The following is a 14,594-nucleotide window of genomic DNA, read 5'->3' on the forward strand; positions in this document are numbered from 1 at the left end:
TTGAAATGAAGACAACCAACCATTGAAATATACAGCGTGTATGCAAGTGCTGTCCTTTTTCTCAGGCAGTAAGTGTAGTGCTTTGTTTAGATGGGCCATCTCTGCTAGGCAGTTCAAAAGTAGGATTACTACCATCACCATAATCTTTGATTCCACTAGATCCATTACTATCTTCATCTCTTAATGCTTTTGTGAACTCGGTCAAATCCCACGCTGAACCGTTCGTGGAATCAGTTTCATCGACGAGATCAAATCTCTTGTCTTCTGTATATTTCTTCAGCACGACTTCACGTCCACTAGGTTTTTTCTTCAAGTTATTCTCTTTTTCTAGATTGAGCCTTTCAATTCTGTGGTTCTTCTTCCATTCAGCAAAGTTGTCCATTGTAATTGGTGTCAAATTTCTCTTATCCAAGCGTTCCCTTTCGGTTTCGATGAATTCTTCCAAAGTGATCTTTGGCTTCTTCTCAAAGGCCTCCATTTCTAACCTCTTCTGTTCTTTAGTCTTTAATACGAATCCTTCCGGTAAGGAGTGCTTGTACATACATTTATCACCGCCGTTAGGACAAATCCAAAACCACCCGTACTTACCGTTTTCGACAGCTTCGATGAAATATTTACAAACCTTTTCAGTGGTTGTTCTAGGATTACCATGCTTGGACAAAATCACACTTCTCAACTTAGCTTCATCCCAATTGTCCATAGTATCTTCTTCCTTTTCACTTCTTGTGTCCTGATACAAATCTCTCTTCTCCACTCTACGTCCGACATTCATATCATGCGAGAACTTACAGCGTGCACCTTTGTTACAATTACCAATCTTGAATAACGCACAGAGCACAGTTTTAGGATCCACACCAGCTTTCACCTTCTGGTCCAGTACCGGATTGAATAAAGCTCTTCTTTCTGCCTCTGCAGCCTCTCTCATCTTCTTTTCTTCCAACTTCTTCCGTTTCATTTCTTCCTTTGCAGGATCCTGCTGTGATTGAACTTGCTTGATGAATTTTTGCACCTTGGTGGATTTATTCTTGTTCTTCATACCGAACGTTTTGTCAACATTGTCCTTCTTCTTAGCAGGCTGTTGCTGCTGCTTCTTCTTTGGTGGCATCTTTCACTAAGTTGTATTCAGTTTTTAGAGATCTTTGACAAGGTTCTAAGTGGGTGTACTTTGTCCCTGTTTTCAGATTAAGCCGAAACAAATATAGGACCTTCAATTCGTAATATATCCGGCGTTGGGAAGAGGACGATTCCTAAGCATCTTCATGCTCATCTCTTATTTGATCTTATTGCATTTCAATGCCAAAAATTTTCCAAATCACTTCAGACGGATGTGACACCTTTAATCATAATCACGTGATCTATAAAAGGCAAGAGCTTCCCTTCAGATTGCAGCATATGACACAGTCGAAATAATGCCACCACCTTATAATTAGTGATTTTATTCTATCATTTGTTGCATTAATGGAAGTTTTTAATTCATTTCTGTGTGAGGTGCCATGTTTTAAAAATTTCAATATATTAACAATGGTTGCATCGGCGCATTCATAGTGAACAATAGTAGTTACCTTTCCGGCAGTCTTCAGCATTGTCAAAAAATTGTAGAAAATACTAAGGCTCGCCATTGATAACGTCGAATACTCTTCTTCTTTTATCCAACGACAGTTTTATGGAAATTAACAGAAATCTCATATTTGTATGGATTTCACAGTTTAAGAAATATATAATTTGGTTTGTGAATCAAACAAGGAGAAACACGAAATTGAAAGACGAGCCACTACAGGTGTGCGGAGCATTGAGTTTCAAATATTCCAACTGTGAACATAACTTAGATTCATGCCACCACCGTCATTATTGCAGTCCCGGGCTGCTAGAACTCTCTCAAGGTGCCTTTCTAAGAAAGATCTTTCGAAAATGCTTTTTTTAAGCCAGCGTCGACAGCTCTCAACCTCTAACCAAAAGAGAAAATCAGGCCTTCTCAGATCCAATGAATGGAAATATGCTGTCATAGGAGGTGCATTAGTACTGGGGTACTCTTATTTAACCAACTACGTCAGTTCTGATACGATAAATGGTATCAAGCATTACTCTTCTGGAGATGGTTTCAAGACTGGGAAATCTGATCCCAGTTCGAACACAAATTCGAACACAAACACAATCTCTTTGTTGAACGACCGTCAAGTAGAAAGTATCTTACACAAATCAGAAGAATCATATTTTGTTAATAGGGGAAAAGGTATTCTTCGTTATGATGTTTCTCAACTTCCTTCCAATGCTCCAATCGAAGATAACAGAGTTGAGCAGATTATCACCGTACCAACCGAATCATCCGAAAGCCTAGAAGATTTGTACTTTTTTGGAATTTTTGATGGACATGGAGGTCCATACACGTCTGCAAAATTATCTCAGGATTTAGTGCCCTACGTGGCCCACCAATTGGGGCAAATTTACGGTAAAGGGGTAGGTTTCCTAACCTCTGAATCGATCGATGAGGCCATTATGCGAGGGTTCCTTCAATTGGATAACGATATCGTGTATGGCAGCCTCGGAAAATTATTCGAAGAACCTACTAAGGAGAACTTAATCGAATCATTACCTGCTGTGTCTGGTGCTTGCAGTCTTTTGTCAATGTACGATTCAAATAACTGCACGTTGAAGGTAGCAGTAACCGGAGATTCACGTGCTATTTTGGTAAAACAGTCTGACGATGGTGCTTGGACTGTAAAATCCTTAAGTACCGATCAGACTGGTGATAATGTACAAGAGGTCGAGAGAATCCAGAAGGAGCACCCTGATGAACCAAACTGTGTACGTCAGGGTAGAATACTAGGATCTCTCCAACCTTCAAGGGCTTTTGGTGACTACAGGTACAAAGTGAAAGAGATAAATGGGAAAACCGTTTATGATCTACCTGACCATTTGAAGATATATTTCAGGAGGGAACCTAAAGATTTCTTGACACCTCCTTACGTAACAGCAAAGCCGGAAATAACCACAACAAACGTGGACCCTAAAACTAAATTCATGGTTTTAGGATCTGATGGTCTTTTCGAGTTGTTGAGTAATGACGAAATCGCAGGTCTCGTTGTGAAATGGATGGAATCACATCCTATCAAAAAGAATTTCAAAATGTTGAAGGAACAATCTCCACAAGGTAAATTACCAAAGCTAGAAGACATCTCCCCAGACAAAGAAGCACAAAGGCCTGCTTTTAGGTACCAAAGCTCCAAAAAACCTGACTCTAAGAGCGAATATCTCATGCAAGACGAAAACGTAGCAACTCATCTAATCAGAAACGCTCTCAGTGGAGGCGGTAACAAAGAATACGTTTCTACATTGGTCAGTATACCTCCAACGAAGAGTAGACGTTACAGAGACGACTTGACTGTCACCGTTGTCTTTTTCGGTGAAGAAACTGAGGGCATTGATGGTAAATTAGAACTCAACCACAAAGCCACCAAACCAGAAGAATCTAAACTCTGAACCCGCAGTCTTAGCATAAAAGTGTTGTTATTTAGTTAAATAACCGTTTTTGACACTTATATAAACACACTGATTCGAAGGAAGGTTCACCAAGCACGTGACCTACTATCAACATTCAAAAGCCTTGTTTTCGTTATGGGAAAAGATACTAAAACTAAATAAAACTAAAAAAAGGATGAACGATGCTCCCTACTTTTATTGAAACGTAACGTTTACAACCGGAGTAGCAGATTGCTCTATCGGTAACAAGAGTGTACGAATTAGTTTTTGAGATTGTAGACAGACACATTTTCTTCTAAACAATCTCTCGAGCATACAGTCATCATATTAACCAACTTTCGAAGAAGAAATCTTGATTTACCTGGTCGTCATTGATATTAAGGTCATTTTCAGTTGTAAGGTACTAGGAAATGAATTCAAACGTTACGTCTATCAAGTTGGTACTCCTAGGAGAAGCTGCGGTGGGGAAATCTTCCATTGTTTTGCGCTTTGTGTCCAATGATTTTGCTGAGAATAAAGAACCCACTATTGGAGCAGCCTTTCTAACACAGCGAGTAAATATGGCTGACCACACAATAAAGTTTGAAATCTGGGATACTGCTGGTCAGGAAAGATTTGCATCGTTGGCCCCAATGTATTATAGAAATGCTCAAGCAGCTTTAGTGGTTTATGATGTAACAAAGCCGCAGTCATTTATCAAGGCTCGCCACTGGGTAAAAGAATTACACGAACAAGCGAGCAAAGGGATTGTAATCGCATTGGTTGGAAATAAGATGGATTTGTTGGAATCTGAAGAGGATAGGAAAGTAGCCAAAGAAGAGGCTGAAAAATTGTCACAGGAAGAGAACCTTTTATTCTTCGAGACTAGCGCTAAGACTGGTGATAACGTCAACGAAGTGTTCTTGGCCATTGGAGAGAAAATACCCTTAAAGAAGTCGGATGGGTCCAATACCGATGGGTTACGTGGAACAGAAGATGGAAGGATCGACTTGAACAAACCCGATGATACCTCGAATCCCAACTCATGTGGTTGTTAATACTCACGACCCTATCCTCTTTTTAGGGGAAATGGCCTAACGAAATGATTCATATTAACAATCGATGAAATTAATTTTAACCAGAGGAAAGGAGCCAATAGAACAAGATATCTACCGTGCCTATAATATTCCAATATCATCATAGTAGAAGTTTAAGATAACCAGTAATACATAAATCAGTTAGATTTACATTTTTTGTACCTACATTTTATTTCTATATATATTGGCGTAGTGAATTTTTCGGATCCCCGTATTGATCGATTATTCATGAATTCAATCATAGAGAACTCTATTCAGGTAATGAGATGTATGAATGATGATACATGCGTGATGAAACTCTAAAGGATTCAACCTGGGTTTTAAATTGTCATGGATGGCCAAGATGAGGAGAATGATGTGCTATTATTGGAGCGTACTGCTAGCTCGTTTTTTCGTTACAAGGAATTTGCGTTAGAAGAGTTCTGGCGACCCAGAATACTTAGGTGGGAATCACTGTCCGAGCATCAGAAACAAATGATACCATGGTATAACTCATATCTTGAGGATGTACATGATGCGATCGAAACAAACTCCATTTTTTACATGAATCTGTTGGAACGTTCTGTGAAATTGTGGGGATTAAATAGTGATCCAAACTTATGGGCTCAACCCAGCGGCACAGATATGAGAAAAACAATCTCAATGCTTAATCAGATAGCAAGAGAATGGTCAACGCATTGTGAAGAGGAAAGGGATCAATTTTTACTGTTGCTAACAGAATTTTTAGAAGAAAAGTTTCCAAGCGACCGTAATACAATCAAAATATTAATTCCTGGCGCAGGCTTGGGTCGTCTAGCTGTAGAGATGGTCCGGTTGGGTTTTAATACTGAGGCCAATGAAGTCTCATACCATATGCTAATGAATAGCCAGTTTATCATGGATGGAGGTCTTCAAAAGGAACAGATCGCTCTTTTTCCATTTGTGCATTCATTTTCTCATCACATTAATAGGGCAGAGCAGCTACGGCAAGTAAACATTCCAGATATGAATATAGTCGAGGAAGTTGGGGGCAATGGACTTCTTTCCATGGTAGCAGGATCCTTTCCGGATCTGTATGGACCAAATGTCAATATTAAACAATCAGAATCCTATTCCAATTCGGCATATATCAGGGAAGTTAGGGCAGCAAATAGAGGTAGTAAGCACGTCGTCATCACCAATTTCTTCATTGATACATGCTCTAATATCTTAGATTATTTGGAAACAATTACTCATGTTTTGAAAGTTGATGGTTACTGGATTAATTTTGGACCCTTCATGTATCATTTTGAACAAGATCATCAAACTGAGATGACTGCCGATTTTGATGCATATACGGGGGAATTATCGAACATATTAGATACCCCCTTAAGGGGAATAGAATTGAGTCATGAAGATATTCTTGAAGTGGCAACTACTCACTTTCCGTTCAAATTATTGAAACAACAAACCAATATTTCGTCCAGTTACGGCACTAATAAGCTAGATATATCAATGTTAGGTTACCAATGTTCATTTTGGGTTCTACAGAAAACATAAACATTTATTGATTTTATACAATCTGGAGTACTCAATCATTTTTGATCTTCATTTCTTTAATTAATTCAGTTAATTGATTTATAGTTGTGGTGAGCGTCTCTATCTTTTCTTCGGCTTTCTGCTGTTGATCGTTCAATTCTTTGAAGATTTTATAAGACTCCCAACCTATACCAGTCTCATAACCTTCGCTTACTGGCTGTACGACAGTCTTCACTTCGCTAAACCAACCCTTGTCAACCGGGAACCTAGGATCAACTTCTTCTGCCTCTCTTTGAGCGAGGAGTGCCCTTTCATTTTTCTTTTGCGTCATCCTGTAGCTGTTCTCGAAATCAGAGTCCAAAATGTTAGCTTCCTCTTCTAAGAATCCGTCAGTTAGATCCCAAGCTACATCATTTTCATTAGCATCATCTGGTAATTTATTGAGTCTATTGTACACTATCCTTCTGGCTTGAATGGTTTCAAATATAGAAATATAGCACAACAAGGGTGAGTATATCAGCGTCATCACAAAGCTGGATAGATACTTACCTTGTGTTTTTGGTAGCATCCAGATTATAGGAGTAATACAAATCTCTATCAAATTCAAAGGTGGAACATAGACATCTTCGTCTGGAGCTCTGATGTATCTTAAGGTCTTTTGAGCCATCAATGCTAAATATTCATCTGTGACATTATCAATTACTTTTTGATATGCACTCGAGTACAACGCAATCAATATATTCAAGAGAATTATAGTGACAATGAAACAGTAACTGTAATATAGGATAGCTGCATAAGGAGGGGCAAACCTTTCGAACATATCAAACCCACCATCGCCCAAAATAGTAGTGAAGAGGTTTGATAATATTGGCCATGTAATCTCGCGCCTTCCATCTGCCGAATCTAGTCCTAGGAACCCCTGTAAAAATCCAATCATTATCAAAATTAATAAAGAGAAGAAGTAAATGGACTCCCGCATCATATGTGCCAATACCACCAATAACGCACCAACAAATCTTTCAGATTCCAAATATAGTAACAAACGAGACCATACCAATGGCGCTGCACATGCTAAAATTCTATACGAAACAATATCCCAGTGCTCTGATGGTAAATCAGCCTTCCATGGGCACACACTAATGATACGAATAACGATAGAACATATGATAATTGAAAACATAAAATCATGATATACGTTCCAAAAACCAATGTACGCCCATCCAACATGATAACACTTGACTAATTCGTCGAGTGCATGACCCAGTGTGAACACATAAAACAGGGATTCCCAAAATCCTATCGGTTGAACATTTACAGAGTCTTTTTGATTTACGACAACCGTGAAAAGTACCAAATATAATAGCGAGAAGATGATCTGCAATAAATTTTGGTAGATGGGAGCACGTAATCTCTCAGGCGTGAAATGCTTGGAAACTTCACAGGATGGCACAACGGGGGAAAGGATGTACGTTTCAGGATTGAGTTTATTCTGCACGATCCAACCTCTCCACAACCATTTCAAACAACGTTGGTATCCAGAAGAACCGATAACAATAGTACAATGCATATCCATGGCTAATTCAAGTGCGGAAATTGGGGAAGAATCGCAGTCATTTTCATTAATGACGTACCGACGTAGTAGTAATTGCATAAATGTGTAGTGATGATCCTCGAATTCAGTTTCCTCAATGATCAATTTCGAAAGCTGCTGGGCAGTTACAGCCCTCATATTATAGAGTTCTGAGTTGTGTAGCTCCGATTCAGCCAGTCCCCAATACCATCCACATACTTTTAACAAGGCGAATACAATGACAGATTCGTATTTCCTAACAGAGGCGCGGTCCTTTCTGTCCCCACCGCAAGCTGCTCTGGCCAATTTAATTACTTTCGCATTGAGGATTCTTGAGTGTTCACACGTTACAATATTCTCCTCGTATGTAATGGGAATCACTTCATCTATAAGATACTTTAAATTGGTTGCTATGCGTAGAATTTGTCTTGAATTAGGGGAAGTATAATTTGATGTATTTGCAGGATCAATCCAGTACTGTTGGGAAGTACTTGGAAGCACAGAAGACTGCATCGCTGCTGACCGGGAGTAATTTATCACTGGCAGATACGCAGGTGGAGTGTGCGACTCTCACTAAACAGAACGGGATGGTTAAATAAATGTACAGCAGAAATATTCTTGGGAAATATCACAGGGACAATAGCTTTTCAAGTTTTGTTTGAGTAGAAAAAGAAAGAAATCATAAACGGCTGTAGATAGTCTTGATGTATCTCGTGCACGTGACCAACAAATTTATCTTAAAAACATGAAATTGCTTAAAAGGATGCACTAGGAAGAGTTAATATGTGGCTTGTTAAACCTATAGTTAGTCAGTATTGTTAATCTCTTGTATATTTGGTCAACCAGGGGTATTTTGTTTTAGCTGGAATCTTGAGGAAGGAGGCGTGCAATTAAAGATAGCGAATCAGAGGACCTTTTATGCGGAGCCAATCTTACTTTAAGCAGTGACATAGAGATATCTCAGGATCATTCGAATCATTTATTAAATATAGAAACGACATAACGGCAATTTAAAGAGTGATCATTTCATCAAACCATAAATGTCACATCAAAGCAGCACTGTATTAACCAAGTTCTCTCGCATTGATCCTGTCATTATCGATTATCGGTAAGCAGGCCTAGAACTCCTTTTCATCCAGCTCTTCATCTTCCGAACTTTAGCCGCCGAAGTTCAAAATATAATTCGAAAACTCCTTCCTTCCAAATCTCTCTTTTTATATAGCACTAAGTAAATATATACGTGTAATTGAGTAACCCTAAGTGAGCGAAGAAAGTACTCATCTCAGACCAGCACGTGATTATTTACCCGCACATTTGCTATTACGTATTACCCGGTTCCGTTATCTCCGTACTTTGTATCTTCCATTTTTTTCATTGTTCACTATGGCTTGCTTGATACGGCACTGAGTGAAATTTTGGAAATCTGGTTTCTTCTCATAGTAAGGAGTTTGAAATTTGAAAAAGCCTTTGAATTCTATCTCATCTGGTTTTTAATAGTGATTCTTTCTTTGTATATAGAAAATTTGGAAATTTAAAATATTGGAATAATGCAAATAAAATGGATATAAAACAAAAATTTGTATAGTGTGTAGTTAAGGAAAGTAAAGTAAAAAGAGGAGTGTAGTTGATATTGAAAGCCGAAACCGGACCAAAGTGCTGCAACTAGTGAAAGAATCTCTAGATCAAAGTTTGGAAAGTATTTACAAGCATCCTTTTACAGTCTTTTTTACTAAAGGTAGTTAAAGAATTAGTGGAAGGATTTAAAGTATCACAGAGAGACTCACAAATGGTGGCACATAAGAAGAGTAAGAAGAAGAGTAAGAAGCAGCATGGTTCTGCGGGTGAAAAGGAATTGCATGAATCGAAGATTCACGCAGAAATCATCGATGATGAAGCAGAGTACCCTACCTCTCGTGTGATCAAAAGAGCCCCAAACGGAGATGTCATAGTGGAATCACTTCCGGAAGAGGAATCATTAGACAGATCAGAACTAAACCAGGATCATCGTTCTGGTAGCAGCAGTAGCAGCACTAATAGTGGCGGTGTTACAAATACTGCAGACTGCAATGCCGATGCTGATAATGAAGAAGTCGAGGATACTAAATGGCCAATCAAGTTAGATACCCATTGGGAATCTTTGTCATTGGAAGAGAGAAGGAATATTCTACGGATAAGCAAAGACGAATTGTTTGATATGATCAAATCGTATAAGAATATGCATAATTGTGATTGTAGCATGTGTGGCCGTCATAACAACCTGAATATAGAGCAAGAAATTGAACAGATATATTGCGAACTTTACGATAGTGCAAGGGAAGAAGATTCAGATACAGATTTTGTACAGTTCCACTTAAAGCTAATAAAAGAATATCAGAATGGTAGTAATAATACACATCACCATATGCGTCACCATGGGGACAAACAGGATTCCAATATTTGTCATGAGAACTTTGCCCATAACGATAACGACGATAATAATGATTCAACGAATAAAAATGCCTTTTTATCTAGCATACTTCCGAAAGAGAAAAATGCTAGCACTTCAGAAAATGAATGTACAAATGATTTCCTCGATTCATTAAGCGAAGATTCAGCCATAAAGTATTGTCTTTCAGAAGGAGCGATAGGGCTGGATAAATCATATCAAGTTGACTTCCTTGGTAAAGAAGAAGTTGATTCAAATATGGACACCATTCCGAACAGTGATAATAAAACGCAGACTGCTTTGGATTGGAAACACGAAATCGAACAATTTAAAAGTAGCAAACAGAAGCAGGTATCTGAGTCTACAACAGGTAAAGAAGCTCTCCCTCCTATCAATGACATAGATAATACTAATGAGGTTATCCCCGAACATGATGAGTTTGACTCTAAGCTTCTCCATTTTGCCAAAACTGTAGTATCTTCTCATCCGCATATTGCCGAGGAATTCATCAACAGAGCTATGATGTATCCCCACATTAAAGCTATAACTGAGGATATGATGAATAATGAAGGTGAAGGTTTGAAAAGAGCTATGGAAAGTCTTGTTCTACAACAGGAACTTCAAGATTGGAGGGAAAACATGGCCGTTTCAATTGAGAAGAAGATCTATGAAATGGACCCCACTGAACCTGTTATAGATGTATCAGAATCCGACAGTCACGAAAATGAAAGGGTGAATGGACCAGCAAATGCTTTAGAAGAAAATAACAAAAAAGACGTTATTGAATCAGACTCTCTGGATAGACCTTCGTTGGTTGATAACAATAAAGTGGATTCTCTGATAGACAGTATTCCGTTTAAATTTGTTAAAGATCCTAAAGCGGTTGCATCGCTGAAAAATGCATTCTATGATATCTTCACTAATAAGACGAGACGCTCTGAAATTGACCAAGACGATAAAGAATATAAAGAAGAACTAGAACGTTTACGTAATGAAATTTCAGCGGACGAAGACCAAGCATCTTATGAGTGGTCCAACGATGAGTATGAAGAAAGCAACGATCATGATGAAGATGCAGAGGGCTATGTTGATGACGAATGTATCGATGATCATCACCTCGATTCTGGCTACGATGATGAAAATGAGGATGAAGATATCATATATGATGACCTACATGAAAACGTGAAACTGAATGAGGACCCTTCTGCTGTGCCAAATGGACACACTCAACTGATTCATCACGACAATTCTGTCACCTCAAATGTATCTGAAGATGGTATAGATGATAATTATGATAGTGAGCTTGATCATGCCGAGCGTTTAGAAGAAGGTAGAAGGCTTATACAGATCGCAATAACTAAATTACTCCAAAAAAAGCTTATCGCTTCCTATCAAGAGAAAGAGGCTGAAAAGAACAGAGAACGATTATTGATGGAACTCGAAGCTGAAGAAAATCAGAAGAAGGAGAAGGAGAAGAAGAAACTAAAGAAGAAGGAGAAGGAGAAGGAGAAAAAACGTCAACAACAACTGGCAAAGGAAGAAGAAAAGAAGAGGCAAGAAGAAGAAGAAATCAGGTTAAAGAAAGAAGCTGAGGAAAAGGAGATTGCTCGAAGAGAAGCTCAGAGGAAAAAAGTTGAAGAAGCTAAACGCAAGAATGATGAGAAACGTAAGAAAAAGTTAGCGGAGCAAAGACGTCGGGAAGAAGAACAAGAGCGCATTCGTAAAGAAAAGGAGGAACAAAAGAGACAGCGCGAAGAAGAACAAAAACAAAAGAAAATGGAAAAGGAAAGAAAACAGCGTGAATTTGAAGAACAACGCCTTTTGAAGAAGAAGGAAGCAGAACAGCTTCAAAAACTAAAGGAAAATCAAAAATTGAATGAGAAGTCAATGCAAAAAAATCAAGACACAACAACCGAAGGTGTTCCTTACGGATCCGTTTCAACCAATCCTCTACAGAATAATTCAACGTTGAATGATGACATTTTCAACATGATCAATGAAGTTTCTAAATCATTGTCGTCTTCACCTTCGCGGAATCAAAACGACTTGCTTGGTTCATCTGTGTTATCGAATGTAGATCACCAAGGTGGATTGAACGCAGGCAATGTGTTCATTCCACCTTCTCTTTCCATGTCAGAAATGTCCCCTCATGCTCAGGCTGGATTTAATACGTTAGGTTCAAGCTTGCAACCGAATTTGTTGAACGGATGGGATCAACAATCGTCCACGCAAGCTTATTATCATGCCAACCAGCCCTCTTCTTCAGAAGCTCCGGGATTACTTCCATTGTCGCATGGCGGATCGTCTTCGAAGTTTTCTTCCTTTGCAGACACAACTGTTGATGTTACCGATGACGTTAATAATTTGACCAGTTTCTTGAAAGATACTACAATTAACGATATCTCACTCGGTTCAACTAGTAGTATTCCGGCACAAAATCTGGATCCTGTTAACATGGCACCACGTCCGCAATCTGCTGTTTACAACCAACCAAATCTTTGGAACAATGATCCAAATCAAAGGCTCTCAAACTTTGGTCAACAGCACGTTCAACAGAACCCAATCTCCTCGTCACACTCTCAACCAAGAAGATCTATTTGGGATACTGGAGCTGAAAATACCTTTGGTGTTGCCTCTGCTAACAATTTTGCTTCGAATATCTGGGATACACCTACATCTACTCCAGCACTTCCGAACACCCTGCTATCTTCCCAAGTTGCAGCAACATCTGTTGACTCATATGAGGAAGTCCTAGCCAAGACCTATAAGATGCTTTCTCCAGACAATAGTTTCGTTCCCTTGGACAAGCTATATCAAACATCATTGACTCAAATTAATGCCAAATCAGTACTGTCGTATCCCCAATTCATTTCCACTTTGGTTTCCATGAAGAATTCATACAATACTGAACTTTTGAATGATAACACGGGTTTATTGGCGTACTGCAGAATGGGTTCTGTTCCAGTACCATCAGGATTGCCTTCTTATAATAGACAAAATACTTTCCCTCATGCAACCACTCAAGTTCAGTCAGATTCGCAGCAAATAAACTCAGTTTCAACTCCTATATCGAACCCGCTACCTCAACCATCATCGGTATTTAACGATGTTCATTACAACCAAACAGCTACTACTTCACCAGCGAATCACGGGAATCCAATTCCAGGCCCAACGTCAACAATCGCATCAGATCCTTCGAACTTCGTGAACTTTGGTCAATCGTATCCAAACTCATATCAAACCGGCAATATCTGGAGCTGAATCATCCGATCCAACTAAATTATTTAAACGAGTGGATAGAAAAGAGAACATATCCGTTAAAATTTATTCCTTCTTCGTTTTACGTAGAACTGTAACGTCCAATATAAATGTAACAACACTATTATCTTTTTTTTTTCAATCAGACACCATCAATTGATAGATCATCATTGAATATTTGAACTCATTCAAAAACAGGGCTATAATTAATTTTAATAACTAAGCATAGTCCTATCTATTACACTGTCTCATTGATCACTTCTTCCTTTCTTTTTCGGGCTTCTACTGCTCGGCGGAACATGACAGACATTAATATGATATCATTTCGAAAAATAAAAGGCTCTTTGAAAAAGGCTAGAAAAAATGAAACTTGAAAGATAGAAAAATAGAAGGTTTGCTGTTTTAAAGAAATAAGAAACTGATTTCGAAGAATAAACATAGCGTACGCTCGAAGGAAACAAGGTCGAATCTTCCTTTATTTGCATGTATACGTGCCACCCTAATTTTCTATTTGCAATTGGGTACTTGAAAGTTTGAAGCAGTTCTCTGTTCTGGCACGATCTTACACTACGCTGTTTTCCAAACTTTGTCGGTTTTTGAATTTTAGCTATCAACATAATCAAGAAAGACGCAGTATCACTGCAAAACTTATGCAATATCATAAAATATGTCTACCAATCCAGTTAAAAGGAAACTAGTTATTATTGGTGACGGAGCATGTGGGAAAACATCTTTGTTATATGTTTTCACTTTGGGACAGTTTCCAGAAGAATATCATCCAACTGTCTTCGAGAATTATGTAACCGACTGTCGAGTGGACGGTATCAAAGTTCAACTAACACTATGGGACACAGCTGGCCAAGAGGAATATGAAAGACTAAGGCCCTTCTCGTATTCAAAGGCCGATATAATTCTCATTGGTTTTGCAATCGACGACCCGGAATCATTGGTGAATGCAAGAAATAAATGGTCAGAAGAAGTTCTCAGATATTGCCCTGAAGCTCCAGTAGTACTAGTTGGGTTGAAGAAAGACTTAAGATCACCGGATAATGAACATCAGATGGTAACACGGGAGCAAGCGGAGCAAGTTGCCAGGGCCATTGGTGCTAAAAAATATATGGAATGCAGTGCATTGACAGGAGAAAACGTTGATGATGTTTTCGAAGTAGCCACAAGGACAAGTCTCTTGGTAAATAAACAACCAGGTCACGGGTGCTGCGTAATATGTTGATACGAAAGAAGTGCTCATACATAAAAAATAAACTACAAACCAACACATACTATCTAATTC

The 14,594-nt window shown here is 38.7% G+C and overlaps 7 protein-coding genes across 7 annotated transcripts; 5 read left to right on the top strand and 2 right to left on the bottom strand.

The window, feature by feature from the left end:
- Nucleotides 1-61: 61 nt before the first annotated feature.
- TMA46 (translation machinery-associated protein TMA46) lies at nucleotides 62-1,105 on the bottom strand (the record flags this gene model as incomplete). Its single annotated transcript, XM_452810.1, has 1 exon — nucleotides 62-1,105. One exon carries the CDS (start codon nucleotides 1,103-1,105, stop codon nucleotides 62-64), a length of 1,044 nt encoding a protein of 347 aa, XP_452810.1.
- A 725-nt stretch (nucleotides 1,106-1,830) lies between these two features.
- PTC5 (type 2C protein phosphatase PTC5) lies at nucleotides 1,831-3,477 on the top strand (the record flags this gene model as incomplete). Its single annotated transcript, XM_452812.1, has 1 exon — nucleotides 1,831-3,477. The coding sequence occupies one exon, from the start codon at nucleotides 1,831-1,833 to the stop codon at nucleotides 3,475-3,477; it is 1,647 nt and encodes a 548-aa protein (XP_452812.1).
- Nucleotides 3,478-3,887: 410 nt separating this feature from the next.
- Nucleotides 3,888-4,514, top strand: VPS21 (Rab family GTPase VPS21; the record flags this gene model as incomplete). The annotated part of the gene is made up of 1 exon (XM_452813.1): nucleotides 3,888-4,514. One exon carries the CDS (start codon nucleotides 3,888-3,890, stop codon nucleotides 4,512-4,514), a length of 627 nt encoding a protein of 208 aa, XP_452813.1.
- A 369-nt stretch (nucleotides 4,515-4,883) lies between these two features.
- KLLA0_C13750g (S-adenosylmethionine-dependent methyltransferase) lies at nucleotides 4,884-6,071 on the top strand (the record flags this gene model as incomplete). The annotated part of the gene is made up of 1 exon (XM_452814.1): nucleotides 4,884-6,071. One exon carries the CDS (start codon nucleotides 4,884-4,886, stop codon nucleotides 6,069-6,071), a length of 1,188 nt encoding a protein of 395 aa, XP_452814.1.
- Nucleotides 6,072-6,102: 31 nt separating this feature from the next.
- Nucleotides 6,103-8,133, bottom strand: YVC1 (Yvc1p; the record flags this gene model as incomplete). Its single annotated transcript, XM_452815.1, has 1 exon — nucleotides 6,103-8,133. The coding sequence occupies one exon, from the start codon at nucleotides 8,131-8,133 to the stop codon at nucleotides 6,103-6,105; it is 2,031 nt and encodes a 676-aa protein (XP_452815.1).
- Nucleotides 8,134-9,406: 1,273 nt separating this feature from the next.
- Nucleotides 9,407-13,306, top strand: NST1 (Nst1p; the record flags this gene model as incomplete). Its single annotated transcript, XM_452816.1, has 1 exon — nucleotides 9,407-13,306. One exon carries the CDS (start codon nucleotides 9,407-9,409, stop codon nucleotides 13,304-13,306), a length of 3,900 nt encoding a protein of 1,299 aa, XP_452816.1.
- A 664-nt stretch (nucleotides 13,307-13,970) lies between these two features.
- On the top strand, nucleotides 13,971-14,534 carry RHO2 (Rho family GTPase RHO2; the record flags this gene model as incomplete). The annotated part of the gene is made up of 1 exon (XM_452817.1): nucleotides 13,971-14,534. One exon carries the CDS (start codon nucleotides 13,971-13,973, stop codon nucleotides 14,532-14,534), a length of 564 nt encoding a protein of 187 aa, XP_452817.1.
- Nucleotides 14,535-14,594: the final 60 nt, after the last annotated feature.

This window comes from Kluyveromyces lactis, assembly GCF_000002515.2.
Source record: "Kluyveromyces lactis strain NRRL Y-1140 chromosome C complete sequence".
NCBI lineage: Eukaryota > Fungi > Ascomycota > Saccharomycetes > Saccharomycetales > Saccharomycetaceae > Kluyveromyces > Kluyveromyces lactis.